The 23389-nt window shown below is 54.6% G+C and overlaps 1 protein-coding gene across 7 annotated transcripts in view; it reads left to right on the top strand.

Moving 5' to 3' along the window:
* RAP1GAP2 (RAP1 GTPase activating protein 2) overlaps positions 1 to 22505 on the top strand; it is a 227838-nt gene extending 205333 nt beyond the window's left edge. For all 7 annotated transcript variants that reach the window (XM_032846746.1, XM_032846741.1, XM_032846742.1 and 4 more), the window contains 11 exons: positions 3166 to 3237; positions 3757 to 3843; positions 5437 to 5571; positions 12266 to 12403; positions 14014 to 14144; positions 16461 to 16574; positions 16787 to 16904; positions 17331 to 17457; positions 20710 to 20786; positions 21230 to 21268; positions 22140 to 22505. In XM_032846746.1, the coding sequence (XP_032702637.1) occupies positions 3166 to 3237; positions 3757 to 3843; positions 5437 to 5571; positions 12266 to 12403; positions 14014 to 14144; positions 16461 to 16574; positions 16787 to 16904; positions 17331 to 17457; positions 20710 to 20786; positions 21230 to 21238 (1008 nt within the window). In that variant the 3' untranslated portion in view covers positions 21239 to 21268; positions 22140 to 22505. The remainder of the gene's footprint in view (positions 1 to 3165; positions 3238 to 3756; positions 3844 to 5436; positions 5572 to 12265; positions 12404 to 14013; positions 14145 to 16460; positions 16575 to 16786; positions 16905 to 17330; positions 17458 to 20709; positions 20787 to 21229; positions 21269 to 22139) is intronic.
* Positions 22506 to 23389: the final 884 nt, after the last annotated feature.

Below are 23389 nucleotides of genomic sequence, written 5' to 3'. Positions count from 1 at the left end.
AGGGCAAGACCTGTGAATGGGGGGCCAGGGGTGCAGAACACAGGGAGGGAGACCAGCCTTCCTAGGTACTCCCCAAAGCTCTGTCCAGTCACACTCCCAGCAGCACCCCAGGTGATGAGAAGACTGGGGAGGACCCCGTGAGATTCCTCAGAGGGTCCAGGGTAAAATGGGATTGCTGACCTCTGCAGACTTAGGGGCTATGGCAGAAGAGGCTGAGATAGCCCCAGGGAGCCGTCCACAGGGGAGAAAAGAAGAGGAAAGGGAGGGAAGGACAGGGGTAGGAATGTTCAGGAAGGGCCCCCACACTGAGAGGCTCAGGAGCTGGGAGTTCTGGTCCTGGCCCTGCTTCTGACTGCTCTGTGACCTTGGGCCAGTTCCTTCCCTCTCTGGACCTCAGCTTCCATTTGTGTGAAATGAGGAAGTTGGACTAGACAGTCTTTGAGTTCCCTCCAGCCCTGACATACTGCAGGAAGGGAAGTGGGGCCAGGGCAGAGGTGCTGAGGAAGAAGGAGGGGTGAGAGAGAGAGAGGGAGGGAGGTTAAGAAGTGTTTTAGGGGAACTCTGTAGTATTTGAGGTGTCCTTTATTAGATGCAGGTCAGTAAGGAAAGTTAAAGAAAAAACAACAACCAAAAGCACCAGGTAGCATGTTACCCCTCCCCAGGTGTTTGCTCCGTATCAGGCACTGTGCTGGATTCTTAGAATCACAGTCTTCTAGAATCTTCCCAAGCCCCTGGTCAGGCAGGGTCTCTCTTCCTCAATTTCCAGGAAGGAAATTGAAGCTGAGAGCTTAAGTTGCTTAAGGCCCAAGGCCACAGAGCCCGGAAGTGGTGGAGCCAGAGTTGCTGTCCAGGCTTACCTGTGGTCTGCATCCCTGAGCGGTCGGAGCAGGTGGGAACTTGCCTCCCAAACTCCGGTGTACATAAAAGGTTACATTGCATGATTTTTCAGACATGAATTTTGTCCCTACTCTGCCCTGTTAGAAGCTGAGCCATCACTCAGACTCCCTCTCTTCCTGTCTGAGTTCTCACTGGCCCTGACTCTGAAATCCTACAGAGGTCTCTGGAACCCTATGCAAAGCACACCACTGGGGAGGGGGCCTGTCTGGGTATGCCCTTCCCCTCCCTGCTGATCTGGTGCTTGCGCACCCTGGCACAGATCATGAAGGCTGCCAGGCCGCACTGCTGTGGCATCTCAGGTTTGCAGTCAGGGGAGGCGCCCTACCTCCCTGGTGTATCCTTGTCCTCACGGCCCAAGCCTCCTCCTGCTTTCCATCCTCTCCCCTCAGCCCTTCCCTGCCCCCTGCTGGGAGGCGCCTCTGGACTTTAGAAAACCAAAGGTGGGGTTGTGTTCTGGCAGCTTCTGGTTCCACCCAGCAACCCACCTGTCCTCAAGAGAAGGGAACAGCAGGGCGTATGGGTCGCTCAGTCATTAAGTTAAGCATCTGCCTTTGGTTCAGGTCATAATCCCAGTACCCTGGGATCAAGCCCTTCAGGGCTCCCTGCTCAGCAGGAAGCCTGCTTCTTCCTCTCCCATTCCCCCTGGCTTGTGTTCCCTTTCTCACTGACTTTGTCAAATAAATAAAAAAAATCTTAAAAAAAAAAAAAAAGGAACAGCAAAGACCCAGGCACTGTGCTGGAAAGGGGTCAGGAGAGGGAACCCTGTAGGGATAGACGATGCACGTCTATCACCAGGAAGGGTCCTGTCCCCTGCTTTTCTGTGGTGGGCTTATCTGGCCGGGAGATTCGGCCAGTGGATGGCTGAAGCTCCTTAGCCAGCCAGGATAGACCACTCTAGCACAAGCAGGAGTGGGGGCACTGGGGTGGTAAGAAGGCAGAGGCCTGACCTCTGACCTCTTCCCAGGTGCCTTCCCACCACCCCCCTCCAGATTCCTGTGCACAGTGGGTGGTGCTGGGGGACTGTGTTTGGCAGCAGGAACCAGCCTGAAATCCCGTCAGCTGAACACACACCATTTCTTAATTCCAGGCATGCAGACAGCCTTAGCTTGGGGAGGGAAAGCTGTACTGACCAGCTCTCTCCCACTGTTTCCTTCCAGAGCCTGGCAGGGCCTTCCCTTGGCTGGGCTCCGAGCTGCCTGCTCGCCCGGTCTGGCAGAATCCCTGCATCTGCCCTACTTCATAGGCCAGGGAGGCTGGCAGCATGCCAGAGCCAGGCTCACGTCAGTGGCCGTCTGGGAAGGGGAGCGGGCAGAGTTTCCAGAGAGGCCTCTGGCCCTGTGGGCTGAGAACAGGTGAAACCAGGGCACCTCCATGCAGGGAGAGCCGCTGGCGTGCAGGGTCTGTCCTGAGCCTGGGAGCCCCCCACACAGAGTACCTGGGTGCTCTCACTCTATGAGTTCCCCGCCTCCCTGGGCTTGCCAGAAGGGTATAGCACGTGAAGAGCCTGGGGCGCCCTGTGCAGAGTGCCTTGATATCCCCCCCACCCACAGCTGCCAGCCTGGACCCTGGCACTCCAAGCCTCGCCTGGACTGTCTGACCCCGCATGTGGGGTCAGGGCGCAAGAGCACTAGTTTACCCACCGCGCCAAGGCTCTGAGGAGCACGTAATTGTTGCACATTCCTGGCTCCGTCTCAGAGCTTGTGATTCAGGAGGTTTGGGATGGAGCCCATGCAGTCGGTATTTATTTTTCAACCACTTTCAGTGATTCTGCTGTATGGCCAGGTTCAGGAGTCAGTGTTGTGGGAAACGAACCCCATGGCGGGGTCGGGAAATCTGGATGGCCCCAGTGTCTGGGCCTCTGTTTCCTCATCAGTGAAACAGGGTCAACAGTTCTCACTTCGCCGTCTCCGTGGGATTAATATCCAGTCAGATGAGGTAACCAGATAAGGTCTCCTGGGCATTTGTACTGCAGTAGAAGCCGGGGCCCAGTCAACTGCTCAGTCCCGGGCAGTCATCTTGCCAGACTCACTGCCGGCCCCTAGGAAGGCAGACGAGAGCGCGTGGATGGCTTTGTGCAGCTTGGGCCTGCTTGTAGCGGCAGCTGCTTGGCCCTGCTGGTGAGTGCTCACGGGAGCTTGTATTTGAATTCTGGGGTAGGGAGGACATGTGCTGTGAGCCGTGGGCGTCCCTAGGGCCAAGGCTCGTGAAGCGTTATCATCCTCAGGCTGGATCTCCTCCCTCCTCGCCCACACCAAGACTCTGTTTCAGGTCTCAGTCACGGCCCGGGAAGATGTGCCTGCCTTTGGCCCCCCTCTGCCTAGCCCTCCTGTTTTCCAGAAGGTAAGAACTTCCCCTCTCCGCTCTTCTCTTCTCCAAGACTCCAGGTTTCAGGATCTGAGCGGCAGTGGCTGGAATGGGGGCTAAATCTGGGCTGGAGGCCCCTTTGGCAGGCTTGGGGGAATCTCCTCCCTTGGGGGGTCTCTCTCGCCTCTCCTTGTGCTACCAGTCTGGCCTAGCACAACACCCCTTGTTCAGGTTATTTGACTCCGGGGTTGCCTTTGTGGGAGAAGAAGGGTTTTCATACGTACTCCACAGTCCAAGCAGCCTCAGCAAGACTGGCCTCCAGTCATGGAAACAGTGTGTGGGGGATTGATTTCTCAGGACTGGGACACCTGGTTTCCACCAGTTGGCATCTTAGCAGGTGGTCCTGGTCTGGGCTAAAAGATGACCACATGTCAGAAGGGGATCCTTTAGGGGGTCTCCCCAGAACCCCTGTTCTGCATACCTGTTCCTGTGGCTGAAAGCACTTTCAGCCACACCTGGGGCTGGTGGCATTGCAGAGCTTCTTGTCTGTTCCAGGGCCCGGAGTTCAGGGAGTTTCTGCTCACCAAGCTCACCAACGCAGAGAACGCTTGCTGCAAGTCAGACAAGTTTGCGAAGCTGGAGGTGAGAGCGCTGTTTCTGGACGTCTTCCTCCTGCCTTCCTGGCTGCTTGTTAGCCAGCCTCTCCTGGGGGTCTGTTCTTGGGGGTGCTCGAGGCGAGGAGCACTGTCTTTGCCCACCCCTCTAAGCCTTCAGCCCTGTGTTGATATAGGAACTCTTTCTTCTTGTGGAAACTCCACCCAAACCTTAGGTCTAGCCAACCATTCACCAGTCATTTATTGAGCACCTGCTGTGTGCCAGGCTCTGTTCTGTTCCCTGTGATACAGGGGTAAGTGAGGCATGGTTTCTGCCTTCCAGAGCGCTTGGGCTGGTGGCAAGGGGCCATTACTTAAGAGACTGGTTATGGTACGTGTCAGCACTGGGCCATGATGGAGGCCAGCACAGGGGCTGTGACTGCTTCTGTCCCTGAAGAACTGGGATGTGTTCAGAGAGGGCTTCTTGGAGGAGGTGGCCCTTGAGCTGCTGGATCTGGATCTCTGACGAGCCTTTTGCCAGGAGGAAAGCTTGGGGAGGGCTATTCCAGGCATGGGAAACAGCAATAGGCAAAGGCCAGGCAGATCAGAACATGACTTTTGAGGGAGCCCCAGAGGGCGTGAAGGGGGCCTGAGAGGAGGACTCGTGGAGACTCAGTGGAGGTGTTGTTTGGGTCAGGTCAGGAAGGGCTTTGAACTTTAGAAGTGATGAGGTGCTCATAAAGTACTTAGAGTAATGGTTTGCTTTGTGTGTTAGATTACTCTGGCGGCAATGAGAAGAGCAGCTCGCTAGGGAGGAGGGCAGGAAGGGTGGCAGGTTAGAAGCTGTTATAGGATCCCAGGACAGGGGTGTCTGGGTGGCCCAGTCCTTACGCGTCTGCCTTGGTCATAGGTCATGATCCCAGGGTCCTGGGTTCGAGCCCAGGATCAGGCTCATGCTCAGCTCCCTGTTTCTCCCTCTCCCTCTGCCCCTTCGTGTGTTCCCTCTCTCGCTGTGTCTCTCTCTCTGTCAAATAAATAAATAAAATCTTAAAAAAAAAGAAAGGGAAAATAAAAGGAACCCAGGACGGATGAGGGCAGCTTGCTCAGATGGGCTGCAGGAGGAAATGGTTTGGGATCAGGATCCTGTGTCTAGGGTAGGGCGAAGTGGAATGGTGGGGTAGCTCTTGGGTCTTTTGCTGGGGCTCTTCACTGACCTGGGGGCCTTTGGGAGACGAGGTCTGTGAGAATCTGCTGATCTGGAGGTCCCCACAGGGGCTGCTGCTGGCATGTGTGAATGGTGCCCCCTAGCGGTCGAACGCATGGCCCTGGCCCAGCACCTGGATGGAGACGAGCAGTGAAGGCAGTTGGGTACACCAGGTTGTGGAGCTTGAGGCAGAGATCTGAGCTGGGAGTCAGCAGGGTAGAGCTGTGGGGTGGCCCATGGAGAGGGGGTAGGGGAGAGATCAGAGGCCAGCCACAGAGCTTTCCTGGTAACTGCAGTGTTTGTGAGCATGGAGCCCTCGGTCCACACTGTCCCCCAGATGCTGGTGGCTAGGTGTCGGCAGCCCCCAGGAGAGGGTGCAACTCTCTCCTCCTCCATGCCCACCCGCCCTCATGTAATCTCCGCCCTCTTTCCTTTTAGGACCGGACGAGGGCTGCCCTGCTGGACAACCTCCACGATGAGCTTCACAGCCACACTCAGGCTATGCTGGGACTGGGCCCAGAAGAGGACAAGTTTGAGAATGGGGGCCATGGGGGATTCCTGGAGTCTTTCAAGGTACGGGCATGAGAGTGGCTGGCACATTGCACGGTGGGGGTGGGGGAAGGCACAAGGGAAGGGGCCCAAGGTCCATGGGGTCCTGTCCCTAGAGCCCTCATGGCAGCATTGCAGTTTTGGCAGAGGGTGGGGCCTCAGGAAGCACGAGTGGTCAGAGCAGCCAGTGGTGTCTCCAGCATCCTCTCCATCCTTCCTTGATGTGGATCATGACCTCTGGGGCCAGGGAGTCTGAGAAGCAGGGACAGGGAGAGAGTTAGCAGTGGGAGAGTAGCCAGTACAAACCAGGCACATTACTGCCTTCAGCGTCGTCTTCTGTGTCAGCATGAGGAGCCCAGGGCAGGAGGACCTGAGCAAGGACACAGTCTTCGGGGTCTTTAGCAGCCAGTGTGTGGTACTGCCATGAGTTTTTCCAGCTGGCAGGGTGTTGGAGGACCTGGCCAGGGCCAGTGCGATGGAGTTACGGGCAAGTAACTCCCTTTGGATGTCTCAAAAGGAAGAACTTCCAATCATAACATAACCAGCTGCTAAGAGAAGCAGTAAGCTTCCAGTTCCTGGAGGTATTCAAGTAGAGCTCGGCCAGCCCCTGAGCCAGCGTGAGGTACAGGGGGTGTATCGTCCCACGCTTACTGAGTGCTCTGTGGTCCACACAGCCCCAATAGCCAGCACCAACTCTGGCTGTTTCCTGTGCTCTCAGCGCGGCAGATCTCGTCATTCCCACACGCACGCAGTGGGAACCGGCTGAAGGAGGTGGCAGGACTGCCCAACACCTTACAGTTACTTAGAGGTAGAGGAACAAGCTCCGGTTTTCTGGTTCTTAGGTTAGCATTCTGCTGGACTGCCCACTGCAGAGTGAATGGTAAAGGGACACTGTGTGCCTGTGTTAGAATCCCAGCTCGGTGTGATCTGCGTCTCTGAGCTATGGCGCTCTCCTCTACAACACGGGAGTGATAGATCGGACCTCTGGAGAGGCCACAGGAGATCCCCAAAATAAGACCTGCTGACTGGGAGAGTGTGCATTGCCTGGGACACAGTGGATGCTCAGTGAGAGCGTCAGCGGCTGGTGTTGGCTCCGGTGGATGCTGGACGCGCACCGTCCCATGTGAAGCCTCACAGTGCCTCCTGTGCCCTGTGAGGAAGGCCATTCTGATGGGGATACTAATTCATTCCTGTTTTAGGAGTCATGCGTGTCATTTTACACATGAGGAAATGCAGGCTCAAAGAGACAAAGTAATTTGAATCCGAGTCTGCTGGGTTGCAGAGCCCATCTTCTCCACTGTCCTGCTCCTGGTTCCCAGGTCCATTAAGATTCCACCCATGCCTGGGCAAGCCTGGGGTCTGTCCCTGGCAGCCCAGCTGGCCTTGCAGAGAGCAGGGCATGGCTCCGTTCGCCCCGCTTTGGGGCAGCTGCTGATATTCCTCTAGGGGTGGGGGTAGGAGGGTGGGAGCTGAGCTGCCTGTCCAGGCTAGTGGGACATTCCTGGGGCATCTGTTTCAGGCCTCATGGACAGCACAACCAGGGCGAAATAGGAGAAAGTGGAGATCAAGAGGAAAGCGGTGTGAGGGAGGGGAGGGGCTGGGGAAGAAAGAAGGCGCCAGCTCAGCTAGCCCAGTGGTGGTGGGGTGGGGAGTGAGGCCCAGTAAATGGGAACGCCCGTGTAGGCTCCACCCCTCCAGAATATCACAATGCTCCCACGTCCCACAGTAGCTGGAATTTATATATGGCTTCAGCTGCCATCATGTGGCATAGTTTGCAGGTTTTAAAGTAGCGTGTGTTGCTTTCAGTTTTGCAAGTTTCTTTCTGTATTTGGAAGTTCAAGTTTTTTTTCAAGTTTCAAAGGTTTTTATAAACTAGAAAAGCCTGCGGGCTCTGAACACTGCCCGTGGTGCCCATGGAGAAAATGGCCCAGCAGCTACACATGAGCTGGGGGTCTTGAAGGAGGGCGGCCTGAGGCCTTTTGTCTGGTTCCCTGCCTCTGGAGGAGAAACCATTGATCTGCCCTTGACTCCAGTGGCTCCAACTGAAGGAGTCTCTAGGAGGGGAGAGGCTTCAAGACTTTATCGTTACTCGTCTTTGATCCAGTAGTCCAGGGCCATTTCTTTTTCAGCCCTTAATCCTTCCACTTGTGGACTGAAGATAGCTCGGCTTGTGCCTTCTGTTTCCACGCCTGTCCCTGAGGTAACTCTTATGGCGTGAGGGAGGGGCTGTCACTAGCAGTCACACAGAGTAAGCCTTCAGGGCTCTGATCATTAAGATGAGCTTACCGGAGTTGGGAACATGGGCTCTTTTGCCCTGTCCCTTCCACCATGACCGTTTTGTCTCTCAGGCTGTGGAGGCCGAAGCTAGGGGCCAGCCAGCACAGGAGCATGGAACCCAGGGGCCCTGGGGTTTTCTGATTCCTGGGCTGTGCCTGTGGCCGGGTCTATGGTCTGAACCAGTTCAGGAAACCACTCATTTTGGTATTTCTTCATTCCTCATGGAGTTCCTTACCCGCACCTCCATAGGATCCCTCTTGGAACAAGTGCACAAAATGATTCCAGAAGGAAAAGTTGTGTTTTCTGTCTCCTTTTGGTCAAAGGTCTCATCTCCTGGGGAAACAACTGGGAATTCCCAGGGCTAAAAGCAGTCTCAGCCATCCGTTCCCTGGCCTCTTTGGACGATTCTTCCCTCTTCCAGGAAGCAGAGCGATCGCTGCCCTAGATCGTGCTGCCCGGCACCTCCCACCATGCAGGCTAGTCCTCCCTTCTCACTTCGATTCTGCTGGCTGTCATTTAAGCTTTTCTTCCATGAGAAATGGAACAGTTGGTTTATGGATGTCCAGACCTGCTTCTCAAACTGAGGGCTTCGAGATAGTCTTAGGAATCTGGCAGTTCTACCAACACTTAAAAATTTTGCATTTTCACTTAGATGATAATCTAAAAATATACATATTTCCAATTATAGAGACCAAACTTTTGCAGTGAAACTCACAATTAAAAGAATTTGTGTGGCATAAGTAGGTATCTTGCAAATGCAGTCGGTGGGACCACTGTTGGGGGTTAGGGGGTGTCTGTGGATGGATTCTTGGTCTTGAAGAAATATTTTCCTTTATAAAAGAGCTCTACGTTATTCACTTTTGAAAAGTATTGATCTCTAGACCGTTGTTCTCAAATGCCATTCTCTACCGCTGCTAGCTGTTGATGCAATTTTTATTGGTCTGTAATGAAAAGAAAAAGTAGCGCTCCTACATGATCTGTATGCAGGGCACGTGTGAGCCACATTTTGAGAAACAGGGAGCTAGCCCACTCCCCCATTAATGTCGTCGTGCAGAAGGGGGAATGAAGGACCAGGGAGGAAAAGGCCCAGGGGCAGAATGGGGACCATGGCAAACAGGGACCACTGTAGGTGCATTTCTCCCAGAACTCTGGGGGGTGGGTAGTGGCAGTTAAGTTGCCAGCGTGCTCCAACCCCCAGTTGGGGTTGGAGCTGGGGCAGCTGGGGCAGCCTGGGTGGCTCATGGGTCGGAGCTCTGGTCTGTGCAGATGTGAGGGAACATTGCCCTCTCCTGTCAACATCCATTCTTTATTTGCCCTTCTGGGGGAACAGAAGACCCTGTTCCAGTCCTCAAGGTCCCTCAGGGTGCCTCCCAATTAGGTGTGATCTCAGGAGGCAAGCAGTTGGCAACTTTCTCCCTAAGCAGCCCTCTCTCTGTTGCTTACCTGATACAGATAGGCATCCTGTCACACCCCACCCCACCCCGCCTTAGTGCTCATGTCTGTGCTCTGTGTGCATTAAATTTGTGGAATTGAAACAAGTCCCAAAACCCATCTGGAAGCATAAGGAAGCACAAACCCATAAGAAACAAGGCCTGTGTTGAGCCCAGAAGAGACTTGTTCCCTGCATAATGCTAACTAGTAGCTCACATCCCTGCTGACATGCAGTGATAAAGAGAAAGTGACACCATGTCTGTTTTCTTGCCCCTCCACCCCCCCCACCAAAGGAGAGCCTGTTCAGAGAGGTAAGCCGTGGAGTGAGCTGAGGGTTGGAAAACCCATCCGGACTGAGGAGGGACACCGGAACCAGAGGTGGTCAGCTGGGGGGAGAGCAGACTCTGGGGACAGTGGTGTCCTCAGACAGTTGAGGAACAGTTGGGTGAGATACGAAACAGACTGGCCTAAGACTTCAAGCCCTAGAACTGGTAAGACTTCAGCTCGGTGCACAGAAGACCTTTCCAAAGGTCAGGCTCTCTACCATGGGAAAAGGCAGTTTTGAACGTAATGAGCATCCCAGCCTTGGGAAGACGCAAGCAGAGGGGAGTCTGTCCTTTCTTTTCTTGGCCCTTTCCCTGACTTTTCTGCCCGGTTTGAGAAGGCTAGTGTTTCCAGCTCAACATCACATTGAAACATAAAATACTTCAGACCATATCACTGGGTGATTTTGTCCAACTCCGGCTTCATGTCAAGGTTTTGAGTTAGCTGTTGTGTCCCTCAGCTCCATCCCTCAGAGTAGGGGATGGAGAGCTGGCCCCCAGCAGGCAGCTTGTATACCAGACATCTGGCACGCATGATCTCCCAGCGTCCTCACACAGGACTGTCACCATGTTGTATAGACGAGGAGTCCGTGTGCCAGAGAGGTTCATACATGGTGTTGGGAAGACCAGGATGCAACCCTCTGTCTGTTATCCTCAAGCAGCAGATGGCCACCGTGCCCATCTTAGGGATTCTCTGCCAGCCCATCGTCTTCTCAGACTCCTTGTTGACTCGGACAGCAGCACCAAGGTCATTTGAGGAGAAAACATCCTTCCTAACATCAGCCATGGAGACTTTTTTTTGGAGGAGAGGCTAGGAGCCCTTGATTTCTAATCCTCCAACCACTAGTTTAGTTCGGTGTTCAATCTCGACCCCTTTTTGGGATACCAGGTACCCTTTCATCTGGAGCCCAGGGGCCTTTCTTCTGGACCTTTTCTGTGAGTGCCTGTCCTGTCTGCCTCTAAGAGGTGCGGGGATTCAGTAAGTCCACATCTGTGAAGCTCTGTAGACCAGATCCTAGCACACAACATGTGGTCTTTCTTGGAAAGAGACCGTGAGGAATGTGTCAGAATACACACGATATTGTTGATGGTGGCGGCACCCACAAGGGCCCCAGCAGAATGTCACGGGGCTGAGGTTTATGGAGAACTGACTCACTTAAGGAACCTTGCTGGTTTTTTTTTTTTTTTTTGGAACCTTGCTGTTTATCCCGGAGCACCTTAGTGTGGTGCCACAACCGGTCCTGCTCTCAGTTTTTCAAAGGGTGTGCGACTTAATGTTGACTTTGGGTGATGGAATGAATAGAATGTATGGGCTGGAAACTGTCACTAGGCGATTCTCTTCTGTGGTTTAGAAAGGGAGAGCCATGATGTCCCTCAAGTGGTATCTTTGACTCACCCAGGAGGGGCTGGATGACATCAGGGGTAGGAGGCTGGGGGGCTCCGTGCCTCATTTGCAAAAGTAGCAAGTCTCCAGGGCAGCCATGTTTGCAGATGGCCCTTCTTCCTGAATTGGCTTCCCGTATCCATACTGTTATCCTTCTGAGCCTGTTTTCTGAAGCTGCATTCCTGAGGACCTCAGCCGGCTCCCACAGTAAGGAAAATCCACGAGCCCACTTAACGAGGAGGCTCGGGGTGACTCATGGCTCTGTGGGGTCCTCGGCATCCGGATTCTTTCCCTTCCCCACTCTGCCATCTTGGCTTGTTGCCTTCATCCCACGGGCTTGATCCCCACGCCCCAGAGTGGCTACTGCAGTTCTGGTGCAGAATGTCGCCTCTCTTTTGGCCATCCTCAAGCTCCCAGCCACCATCTCCTCAGACCCCACTGGCAAGGGGAGAGATTTGGCAACCACCTTAGACTGATTGATTTAACCCCTTGTTCCACTGAGGAATATGGTGGGGATGGCCATTTTACGTGAGCAACACATACCTCCATTTGTGTATCTTGGCATGTGTCTGCCCTCTGTTCTACCTCCTACTAGCTGGGGCCCCTGGTCAGGTCCCTTGGCTTCTCTGAGCCTTAGCTGTGAGATGGGATGGAGGAGAGCCACACCATGGGCTAGTGGTGAGATTACATTTGAGCTCTTCGCAGAGAGCCTGGTGATCATAAGTCCCCAGTAAACGTGGCTACTCTTCTTTTCCACGTGCTGCCCATGTGTCTGTCCTTGTGCTGGGACCAGGGAGTCACAGGAGAGGAGTCAGAGAAGGTCAGGCCTGACCTCTGTCTTAAGGAGCATCCAGTCAGGGAAACCAGATGTGTTCCTAGAATTAGGGCAGTTCTCTAAAGCCCAGGGCCTGTGGGAGGGTTCGCTCTATGTTAACTAGCTGTCCTCACTGTGGTTACTGTTCTTGGGTCTGGTTGCAGAACAGCAGAGACCTGCAGAGTGGTCTGGGGGTGCGGTCATCACCTCCCAGGCCTGTCCCTGCTGTAGGCTCAAAGCATTCTTGACTGTAGCTGTTCTTATCCATGCACATGGACCAGCAAGTCCCGACCATCCTGGTTTTCCCTCCTGGATGTGTCACTGTTTGCCAACATGCCCTTTGCTCTTTGGTGACCCTAAGTGGGCACAAGGCCCTGTGTGGCCTGAGTGTGCCCAAGCGAAGGGCTGTGTCTACAGACCCCCTGAGAGGACAGGGGCATCTGGTGGGCTGAGCGCCAGTGATCGGGTCCCTGTCGCTTCTCCCTGCAGAGGGCCATCCGTGTGCGTAGCCACTCCATGGAGACCATGGTGAGCAGCCAGAAAAAGCAGCACAGCGGGGGCATCCCTGGCAGCCTCAGTGGGGGCATCTCGCACAACAGCATGGAGGTCACCAAGACTACCTTCTCGGTGAGTGCCTCGGGCCCTGGGGCAGCACACGGTTCCCAGGGAGGGTGCCTCTTCTGGCCCCCCACCCCTGCCCCGGGCCTGCGAAGGAGGGTCTGTTCACCCAGGCTTGGGCTGGGAGTCCAGAGCAGGGACTGGGGAGATCGAGGCTCTTTGGGGGTGACCCTAGGCCCTGCCTGTGATTCGCAGTCTCTATCCCAGGCACTGCTGGGGCTGGCCCAGACTAGAAGCCCGCCCATTGTCCTGTTCTAAGGGTGGGCCCCCCTTAGAGTGGTTCTGGGGCATATTTCTCTGCCCAGTGTCTTGGGACTCAGGAGGGGTGTCGTCACTTTGTTATTAACGATCACAGTAGCCACCCTGCCTTGCTGTGCACTAGGGACTGAGCGAAGTAATTCATGGACATGCTTTCATCTGATCCTCGTAACAGCTATTTGAGGTAGGAACTGATGTATTCTCCATTTCAGACTTGAGGAAAGGAGGCCCAGAGAGGCTTAGTAACCTGCCCTGGGGCCCTTAGCTAAGCTGAAGGGCTGGGATTTGAATCCATATCTCCCTGACCCAAAGTCTTTGCCATTAATCACTGTGTGTGCAGTTCCCAAGGCCGGAGCCTGGTGTGGCTGTGGGTTTGGGCCTGGTCTCTTTGCACAAGCAACTGGCCAGGTGAAGGAACCACATAGTTGGTCCATTTATAAAAAACAAAGTGACTTTGGATTTATATAGACAAGGGTTTTCTTTTCTTTTCAAATAGAATACACCCACCTTGATACTCAGGATTTGCGTTCTAAGTGATCTTACATAATTCATTGAACTTACCAGATATTTTCATAGCTGTTATCTTGTTCCACCGAGAGGGTCTTTGAAAGGAGCAGGGCGGGACAGTTATCCCTGTTCTGTGGATGAGGAGATTGGGGCCTGCATTAGAGGCCTGGTGGACTCTGAAGAATGACCACAGTCTCCCTTTCCTCAGTCCCGTGCTTATCCCCCTGCATGTGCTGACACAGAGCCACGTTCTTGGTGGGTTCTCGGCAGGTTCCTTCGGCCTGTGGACCTGGCTTTGCTGCTTTCGTTCCATCTTGTTATAGAGATGCCTGGCTTGGACCCACTTATTTGTGAGGAGAGTCAGAGTCCTGAGTTCTCGTCCCTTTCCTGCCATCAATTTGCTCTGTGACCTTTGCCCAATCCCCTCATCCTTTGGCTCCTCAGCTTCCTCAGGGGTAAAGCGAGAGGTTGGACCAGGTCTCTCCCAGGGCCCCCTCAGCCGTGTGGTTCTCAGTCTTTGACACCCCCGAAACACCCTGACCTTGGTATGCCGGGCTGTCTTTATGGTGGCCTTGACCCCTGTTCCTCCAAGAATTCTGGTCTTTGGTGATTATTACGTGGGGCCACGAGCTTTGGCTTAAGAACACAGGGGAACAGGCTGCCGTGGCAGGAGTCTTGGGGTCTCAGTCCCTGTTGCGTGGATCCTAGCCTCCCGAGCGGCCTCCCTATTTTCTGGGATCTCCTGTAGACTCGGGGGTTGCAGGAGCTGTTTGTAGACCAGAAAAGGGGGTGAGAGGAAGGAGTTGGGGTCCGAGGTGGGCTGTGGACACTCATTTCGGTGGTTTCATTGACAGCCTCCGGCAGCGGCAGCAGCAGCAGCAGCGGCGGTGAAGAACCAGTCACGGAGCCCCATCAAGCGGCGGTCAGGGCTCTTCCCCCGGCTGCACACAGGCTCTGAAGGCCAAGGCGATGGCCGGACACGATGGTAACTGTCCAGCATGTGTTTGTGGGTCCTGCCACCGCTGCCAGATGCCCAGCCTTGGGGATGGCTTTGTGCAGCTCTGGTAGATGGCAGCCTTCTAGCCTTGGTCCCCGCATTAGGTCACTCCCTCTGCTCCACCCCCTGAGACAGATTTGGCCAGGCTCTCTTCGGGACTTTCCAGAACTGTCTGTCGTGTCTGGACCCAAACTAGAAACATTGCTTGGATTCTTTTCTTTTCTTTACCTCCTTTCCCAATGCTCACTCAGATGTTCACTCTTATCGAAGCCTTCTGCGATTCTGCCAGATAGTTCCCTGAACTTACGTTAGGGCTTCTAGAATGTTTTCCCTTTTGTTAAAAGCAGCTTTCATATTGCACCATCCTTAACCTGTTCTTGCTAATTGTCTTTCTCGTCCTTTAATGGTGAGCCCACTTGTTTAATTCAGCAAGCAGTGTTCGAGTGCTTGCTACATGCTGGGGTCTACGCTCAGGCAAGAACTACAGAAGCCCCACACCTGGTTGACTTCCAGGTTGCTGCCCTGGATGGTGGTGGTGGTGCCCTGAGCTCAGGCATGCAGGGTGAAGGGCAGGTTCACTGAGGGGGATGAAAAACTCTGTTTGGGACCTATACTTGTGAGAGTCCTTATGGCCTACCCAGGAGAGAAGTGCAGAATTCTGAGTGGTCAGACGGCAGGCCTTGAGCTTAGGAGTGAGGCCTTGGCTGCAGAAGGGAGTCACTGGGGCACAGGTGGTGTTTAAAGATGGATCAACGAATACAACCCCCCAAGGGAGTGTGTAGAATGCCTGGGGAACACCAGTATCTCAGGACAAGGGGAGAAAGGGAAGGAAGACGAGAAGAAGGCCTGGAGAGGAAGAATTCCAGGAGGGAGGGTCCACCATGTCAGATGTGCAGAGAAGCCCTATTCCAGGGCCTAAACCCCTGCTTGGGGGGACAATTAGGAGGTCATTAGCAGCCTCACTAAAAGTGCACTGAGCCTCTGAGATGGTTGTCATCAAAAAGACACGTAATGACAAGTGTCAGCAAGGATGTAGAGAAATTCGAATCCTTGGGCTTTGCTGGTAGGAGCGGAAACTAATGCACCTGCTTTGGAAAACAGCTTGGCAACTCTTTGGAGAGTTAAACGTGGAATTACCATATGACCCAGCAGTTCCATTCCTGGTCTACACCCGAGAGAATGTATGTCGGCATGAAAACTAGCACACAGATGTTTCTAGCAGCATTACTCATAATAGCCCAAAGTGGAAAGGATCCAGATGTCCATGGTTCAGTGAAGGGATAAATAAAATGTGGTGTTTCTGGAAAATGGGATTTTTTTTTTTTTTTGCAATAAAAAGCAGTAAAGTACTGCTATATGCCTACAACTTGGATGAACCTTGAAAAGATTGAGTGAAAGAAGCCAGTCAGAAAAGACCAGAACAGGTCATGTGATCTCATCCGTATGAACTGTCTAGAACCAGCAAATCCAGAGAGACGGAAAGCTGATCTGTAGTTTCCAGGGGTGGACAGAGAATGGTTATGTGTGGGTCTGGAGTTTAAGAGAGTCTAAATTGTTCCAAAATGAGATAGCGGTGATGGTTGTACAACTCTGTGAGTAGACTGAAAACCATTGAATTGGACACTGTTAATTGGGTGAATTCTATGTGGATCGTATCTCAGTAAAGCTATAAAAATTGCGTTGAGGACAAGGCCACCTTGTCCCCAGCAGGGGGCACAGGACAGATGGTGGGTGGCGTACTTGGTCTTTGTTGAACTCCAAGAGAAGGAATCCCTTGAGCCCTTGGCCAAGAGTAGCCCATTGGCCAAGATGCCCTTCCCAGCCACCTTGTCACACAGATCCAGGGAGCTCGTCCTGTGGTCTGTATAAAGGGCATCATGCACAGCGACCCTGCCTGCCCCGCCACCGAGCACATGCGCATTGGGTTACTCTCCCCGCTGTGGAAGTGTGTGTCATAGGCCCTCCGGCTCTTGACTTTGAGCCCTGCCAGGTGGGATGGCCAGCATCGGTGGGGAGTGGATATGGGCTTGGCGGCATCCAGCCAGGACTCTTGCTCGATCACTCTTGACTCACCCAGGAGCCTGTGGTAGCCACAGAGGAGGCAGGGACCCCTGCTGTCCGCTGCGGCTCTAGTGGGCCTTGGGGGAATGGAGGTCCTGGTGGCTGTGCTCTGGCAGGGGATGCTGTGACCCCACAGGCCCTGTGGCACTGAGAGCTGCTTGGGCCTGTCTCGGGCCTGGGGGTGGGATGGGGGCTTAGGGGCTGGCCCTGCGACCTCACCCCTCTTTATTCCTCTTTCCTTAGTGACAGTGCATCCAGCAACCCCAAGACCCCAGATGGTGCACACTCTTCTCAGGAGATGAAGTCTGAGGCTTCATCCAACCCCAGTTCTCCGGAAATCTGCCCCAACAAGGAGAAGTAAGAGAGCGAGGGTTAGGGCAGGGCAGAGGGTGGGGGCAGGGCCGGCTGGAGCTGCCTGGAATGCGCTCTCAATTAGAGCCAGCCTTTTTGCCTTGAGAACTCTGTGAAACACAAAAGCCAGCGGGGGAGGGGGAGTCACTGCCAGGTCTGCCCTGTCTGGGGGATGGGCTCCGTGAGTGACCAGGCCTGTCCTGCTCCCGTTCCCACAGGCCCTTCATAAAGTTGAAGGAGAATGGCCGAGCCAACATCTCCCGCTCATCCTCCAGCACCAGCAGCTTCAGCAGCACGGCGGGGGAGGGGGAGGCCATGGAGGAGTGTGACAGCGGGGTAGGTGTGGCTCCCTCCAACCCTGGGGAGCAGGGAGAGGCACCCTGGGTCCAGCCAGACTCCGGCTGTGTGCATTCAACTAGCTGCTGTGGGTAGAGCCCCATCCAGGCTCTGAGGATGGGGGTGTGGGGAGGCTGGGAAGGGGAAGTATGGAAACAAGAAAGAGATGGGCCAGTCAGCTGTCTCTTCTCCCTGGGAGTGACACAGGAATAGCAGCAGAGGGCCAGGGGCCACACTGAGTGGGGTCCCTGCTGTGGGGTTCCTGGCCAGAGAAGAGAGGATTGGGGCACTTCTGGGGGCAGCAGAAAGAGCAGGTCCATGCGGAATGTGGGAGGCAGTGTCGGTGTCAGACCTGCCATGGCACAGGCCACCCTGTGGGGCCGCTGAGGCTGGAGCTGGCCTCACTCACCCAGCCTCTCTCCCCAGAGCAGCCAGCCATCCACCACCTCGCCCTTCAAGCAGGAGGTGTTTGTCTACAGCCCGTCCCCGAGCAGCGAGAACCCCAGCCTGGGGGCCGCAGCCACCCCCATCATCATGAGCCGGAGTCCTACAGGTCAGTGGGGTCTGGGGCTGTGTGCCCTGGGGCCGGAGGGGCAGGGCCTGTGTTGTGACCATGGGTGTGAGCTCCAGCCACACCACACCAACCGGTTTCCGCTCCAGCCCCCAAGTGTTAGGCCCTTGAGCTCTGCTAGCTCATTCTGTCTGTTTGCGGAGTGTTCTTATCATCTCCTTACTCATGGGGAAACAGAGGCTCCGGAAGCTCAGTGATTGGGTAGAGGAGTTGGGATTTGAAAGTGGAGGCTCTTTGGCTGCACCCCATCCCTGATGCTGGGTGCCTGGGCTGCAGTGATGACCATGACAAGTGCAAGGGTACAAAGTGGGGTGAGTGTTGCAGCTGGAGGGAAATGTGAGTGGTTCCTTGGGCTGCAGTTCGCAGAGGAGACAGGTATGAGAGGAGATGGCAGATAGGATGCTGGGCCGGGGCCACTGTAGAGACCCTGGCAAGGACTTGGGTATTGTCCTGCTGGCAAGAGAAGCCACTGGAGGGTCTTATGTAGTGAAGCGCCATCTGGACTAGGTGGCCGCAGCTGGCTGAGTAGACGGGGTGGGTGGGCAGTGGAGGCGGAGGGAGATCAGTGAGGGGTCACAGTGGGCAGTGAGGGTGGCTGGGCTGTGGGTTGGGGCTGTCTGGAGCAACGGAGAAGGATGTAGATGCAAGAGATATCAAGGAGGTAAAATCTTCCACTCAGTAGTGGGGGTTCAGGGAGAGCAAAGAATCTGGGCCCTTGGGGCTTCTGGGATCCTTGTGGTCAGACAGAGTATGAGGCAACAGCTCTGGGGAGGGGGGAGGGGTTGGCACTCGAGGGGATGTGCATGATAGGTATGGTAGGGCACCATCACCCAGAAATCAGAGCCTTGTCCGGCCCTCGAGGAGGGCAGCATCGTGTGGGGGCAGGTGCAGGACTGGGGGGTTTGGATCCAAATCCTTGATATGCGACTTACTGGTGACACCAGGCAGGTTACTGAGCCTTTCTATGCCTCAGTTTCCCTAAGCAAAGGATGAAGGGAGCAGAATAGTTCCTACCTCTTTGTGGTTGGTTGTGTGAAGATTAGATGAACTCACAGTCATCAGAGACTTAGAACTGTTAACCTGAATGTTGGTTAGGTTAAATGGCAGGAATAAAACAATAGTGTAGTTAATAGTGCTCAACCTGGGGCATCCTGTTCCCGAGGGCGCATTTGACAGCATCTGGATGTGTTTCTGCTTCTCATGATTGTGGGAGGAGAGTGCCCTGCACCTGATGGATAGAGGTCAGGAATGCCGCTAAACATCTGACAAAGGATGGAGCAGCCCCCCCCATAAGAAAGGATTTTCTGGCCCGAAACATCCATCAGCTGAGGCTGAGAAACTGGAGTCTGATGATAGGAGCATAGAGAGAGCCCATTCCTGGGCTTTCTGTCACATGGCCCCCTGTGCTGGGCGGCTGCAGAGTTGGCTTCCAGTCCTGGCTGGGGCAAGGACGGGCTCACCTCTCTGAGCCTCAGTCTCCCCTTCTGTAAAACCCCCAAGCACCCAAACTCCTTGTTCTAATATAAATGCCGTGATTTTTAATAAGGCGTAATTAAATATTGAAGGAATGAATGAAAAAATCTGTAACCAAGCCTGGCTCTTACTTGATATTAAATAAGTACCAAATCAAATAAGGTTCTGAGTAGTGGGAGGTTTTGAGACGGTTTGCCACTTGCTGAAGGTCACCCGGGGCACAGGGGGACTTTGAAGGGACCTGACGAACCCCTCCTGGGTTTCCTGCACCACACATGGGCTGCTGTCATCCCCTTCCCCTGTGCAGTACTGAACCCCTGGCCTCCTGCTGCCAGCCTCATGGAGGCTGTGCTGGGGACCCGCAGGACTGGGGTCAGTTTGCAGACTTCTGGGAACCTGTTATAAGCTGCTTGGCGCATCTGGGAAGAGGGGGATCCCCTGGGAAGGCCTGATGTCGAGCATCTGTGGTCTCTGATCCCCAATCATCAGCATGTCACATCTGGGTGCCTGGGGTCCTGAGAGGGGATTGGCACATCTGACTGAGAGGTACTCACAGTGCTGGCTGGAGCCCCTCATCCGAAGCACCAGAAGGAAGCCAGTAGCCTCTGGCTGCAGTGTACTGACCTGTAAACTCCCCCAAGCAGAGGAAAGCCAGAAAGCCGAGTGGTCCCCCTGGCTGGGTGTGCTGGTCATGTTCCACGCCCAGCTTTCCCATGGCACACTCGTGCATGTGCACACACACTTGTGTACTGATACAGATAATGCTGCATTAGACTTCTTTATTCTAAATCTCATATTGCCAAATGATTCTCACCGAGCACTCCGATCGCTCTTTGTCTAACCTCTTTATGTGTGGATAACTGAAAGTTGCAGAGGACCAACAAGGTGTAATTATTTTTTTTAAGATTTTATTTCTTTATTTGAGAGAGCAAGAGAGAGAGAGCAAGCACAAGCAGGGGAGGCAGCAGGCAGAGGGAGAGGGAGAGGCAGGCTTCCCACTGAGCAGGAAACCTGATGTGGGGCTCAGTCCCAGGACCCTGGAATCCTGACCTGAACCCAAGGCAGCTGCTTAACCAACTGAGCCACCCAGGCGTCCCCAGCAAGGTGTAGTTCTGACACGACTGACGATCGCTCTTTTGTCAGGAATGTAAGCCAGCCAGCCACTTCTTTGCTGAATCACATCCTAATTCTTGAGGGTCAGATGAGAACTGACTCCCATGTTTGTGCTGGTCCTAATGTAATGGGTGCAGACACGACGCATTTTCAAATCTCATTAGTATTTTTTTTTAACTTGTTCTTCATTATTTGAAGCCTAGACAATGAAACAGTAGGTCAGGCCCTGATTTTGCAGCGTCCACTGCTTTCCATGCTTGGAGGGCTCGACCACGGCTGAGCGCTGGCCCGCAGTGCGCTGCCAGACAGATGGCCACGGACAGAAGTGACCCAACGACAGCTGATAACAGTAAAAATCAGTGCAATAATTAGGGAGTGAGGACTTTTGGGTATTTAATATCTTTGATGATTATCATTTATTGAATTGTAAATTTCTGTAATTTAATTTAAAAAAAATGCCTGGGTTTACCAAACAGCTCACGTTTCTAAAAATTTCTAAAGATTTGAGAGTTGGCTCTGATAAAATGCCACAGGTCAGCTGGAGTGCCTAGGGGACAGAGGAGGCCCCCCCCCACTTGCACCCCCCCCAAACAGCCCTAGTGACCTCTGCGGACCCGCCCACCTTTCATGGAAACTTCTTTTTCCTAGATCCCAAAAGCAGAAACTCCCCGAGGTCAAACCTGAAATTCCGCTTTGATAAGCTCAGCCACGCCAGCTCTAGTGCGGTAAGGCTTAGGGGCATGAGGATAGGGGTGGGGGGTAGTGGGGGAGTCGGGGGGAGCCTCCCGTATCCCACCTTCCAACCCCCTCCCAAAGACAGCTGTCTTTCCTGGGGGCCGGAGGAAGGGGTGGCTCATACAGCACACTGGGAGAAGGAAAGTTCTGGTCAGATCTGGCGGTCATGTCACAGTCCCCACATGGTACAGGCATGTACCATGCATGGTACGTGGCCTAGGGGTGCTGGCCAGCTCTACCACACCTCCCGTGTTAACTTCATACCCTCAGACACATGCAGGTGGGAGTTGGGAACTCTTGGCTCCTGGGGCCTCATGTCCCTTCCTTAGCTCGCAGCTCAGAGAGCTGCGAGCTGAGCGCACAGAAGCTTCAGTCGGTGGGGATTATGTTGTCTAGTTATTTAAAACTCTTGTATGGGTTTTTCTTGAAACAGGGTCACTAATGTGAAAGAGGAGTCCTTCGCTTGTCAAAGGTGGGTCAAGTGTTTGTCCTGCTGTTGCCACGAGGGGAGATGTGTCCATGTTAAGATCAGAGTACTCGTGGTCTACTAACCCCAGGGATCCTGAGCTGGGGAGGACCGCTCGCCTCCTCCCTGAAGCCTCTGGGATGGGGCCCTGGTCTGGGTGGAGGAAGACAGCAGACAGCCTCGGGTGCGGGTGGGAAGGGTTGCCAGGTACGATCTGCCCAGACTCACTGAGCCGGTCTCCCTGCCTTGGGAAGGGATGGCTTCCAGTAGACAGACGGGCAGTAGCCCAGACCTCACCTTCCTCCCTCGGACAGGGGATTCCTCCATTTGTCCCCTTGTCTCCTTGTTCTTGGTAGCCTTTCCCTCCTTGTATCTTCAGCCAGGGCTCTGGCCTGAAATGTGTCCTCCCTGCATGTTCAGAGATGTCCTAGTCCCTCAGCATTGTGTGGGATGACCCAAGGGAGGCTCCTCCGCTGCGGGAGTGCATGGTTTTCAGCAGAGTCGGGCCTGGTTCCAGTTTGTCACCACCAAGGCCTGACCCCCTGCTGGTAAATTTACTAGAGAGCCATTTGCCTTCCCAGCCCTCTCCCCGCTGAGGGGGCTGAGTCACAGCTGGAGCCAAGTGGGGGCCACTTTGTATAAACCCGATCTGTGAAAAAGTAGAAGAGATAGTGGGAATTCTGACATTCATCTTCACCCTGCTCTGTTCACCACATCGGTGTTTATGCCCAGTTGCTCACGCTGCCTGATGTCTGGCACCCTTGTCTTTGGCCCCTCATGTTCCAAGCCCTTTCAGGGGGCTGAAGCCACAGGCACAAGTTCTCCTTCCCTTCCTTATGCCGTGTTTGGTCATCCTCTCCCTCCTTCTCTCCTCCAGGGAAGCCCTGATTCTGTCTTGGAGAAGGCCTTTTCCCAGCAGTTTGGGGGTGCCATCCACGACTCTGACCGTCACAGCCCTGCTGCCCCACCAGCCACCTGCCCACAGACCAGCCGTCTGTCCCCATGTCCCGATCTGGCCACCGCCCTGCCTGTCCCCTAGCCAAGACACCCTGTGAGCGCTCTCTTTCTCTGGACAAGGCCACCTCCCTCAAGTCTCCTCCTGCTCCTGACCGCCCATGTGATGTGTGTCTGGCCCATCCATCATCTTGTTTTGTGCACAGAAGAAAGAGTTGGACTTGGGGGGATCTGGGCCCCGGGGACTTGGTCAGAGATTAGTGGGGCAGAGAGTGGTGAGGTGGGGTGCGGGGGCCATCAGCATAATGCTGCATGGGGAGGGGGGCAGCCTGTGCCCTGGATGTGGCAGGCACAGTGAATCCATTTAGTGGTGGTGGAACCAAGATTTGTAGCCATCCTCCATGATGTTGTGACAGGAATCAGCAGTGTTGCTCCCACACCTGTGTGCTTGTGTGCTGGGGGCTGCTTTCTTGCCCACCTGCTGACTTCAGGCCTGGCACTGCCTCTGGTCCTGTGGCCAGTGTGTCCTGGGTGCCGGCAGCAGAGGCGAGACAGCTGTATGTGTGTGGAGGTGGCCCCGCGTCATTGCTGTGGGACAAGCCCTGGGCAGGTCTCTCCCCTCGGGGTGGGTGTTTTCCCCAAGGAGGGATGGGCAGCCCCCGAGCAGGAAGGAATCGAGGAAGAACAAGCTGGTGAGCTGTGTTCTGGGACCTTGGCTGGGCGGGGATTAGGCCCCCGCTGGTGGTGGAGGCTCGTGGAAGAGTTCCCTGAGCCCACCACTGAGGTCAGAGCCGGGGAGGCGAGGCGGGGGGCTGACCTGTCCACCTCGGTCAATGTGTGGACGCAGCATGTAGGCGTGAGAAAGGAGCGATGTCCCTCTGGGATTTCTACTCTTGGCGTCTGTGGTGGGCCTAGAGCTACCTTGGGGCTCTTTCCAGCTGCTGTGCCCTTTGGCCTGGTTGGTCCTCCGATCCCCTTCAACCGTGAGTCTGGAGGCGGTGGTCACATTAGTGGGATTTTTATGATGTGGGCCCCAGCTAGAGGCAGCTCAGAGGCTGCCTGCCGCCTGCCCCCTTGGCCAGAGCCAGCTCACTCCCGGGAGAAGTTCCCCTTTCCCTGCTTCTCACCCATCCTTGTCTGCAGGGCGGAAAGTCGCTTCTGCAGCCCGGCCCC

The sequence above is a fragment of the Lontra canadensis genome, unplaced genomic scaffold, assembly GCF_010015895.1.
Source record: "Lontra canadensis isolate GAN:19392208 unplaced genomic scaffold, GSC_riverotter_1.0 scaffold180, whole genome shotgun sequence".
Lineage (NCBI taxonomy): Eukaryota > Metazoa > Chordata > Mammalia > Carnivora > Mustelidae > Lontra > Lontra canadensis.
The sequence above is the reverse complement of the archived record's forward strand: the minus strand, read 5'-3'. Positions and strand labels throughout refer to the sequence as shown.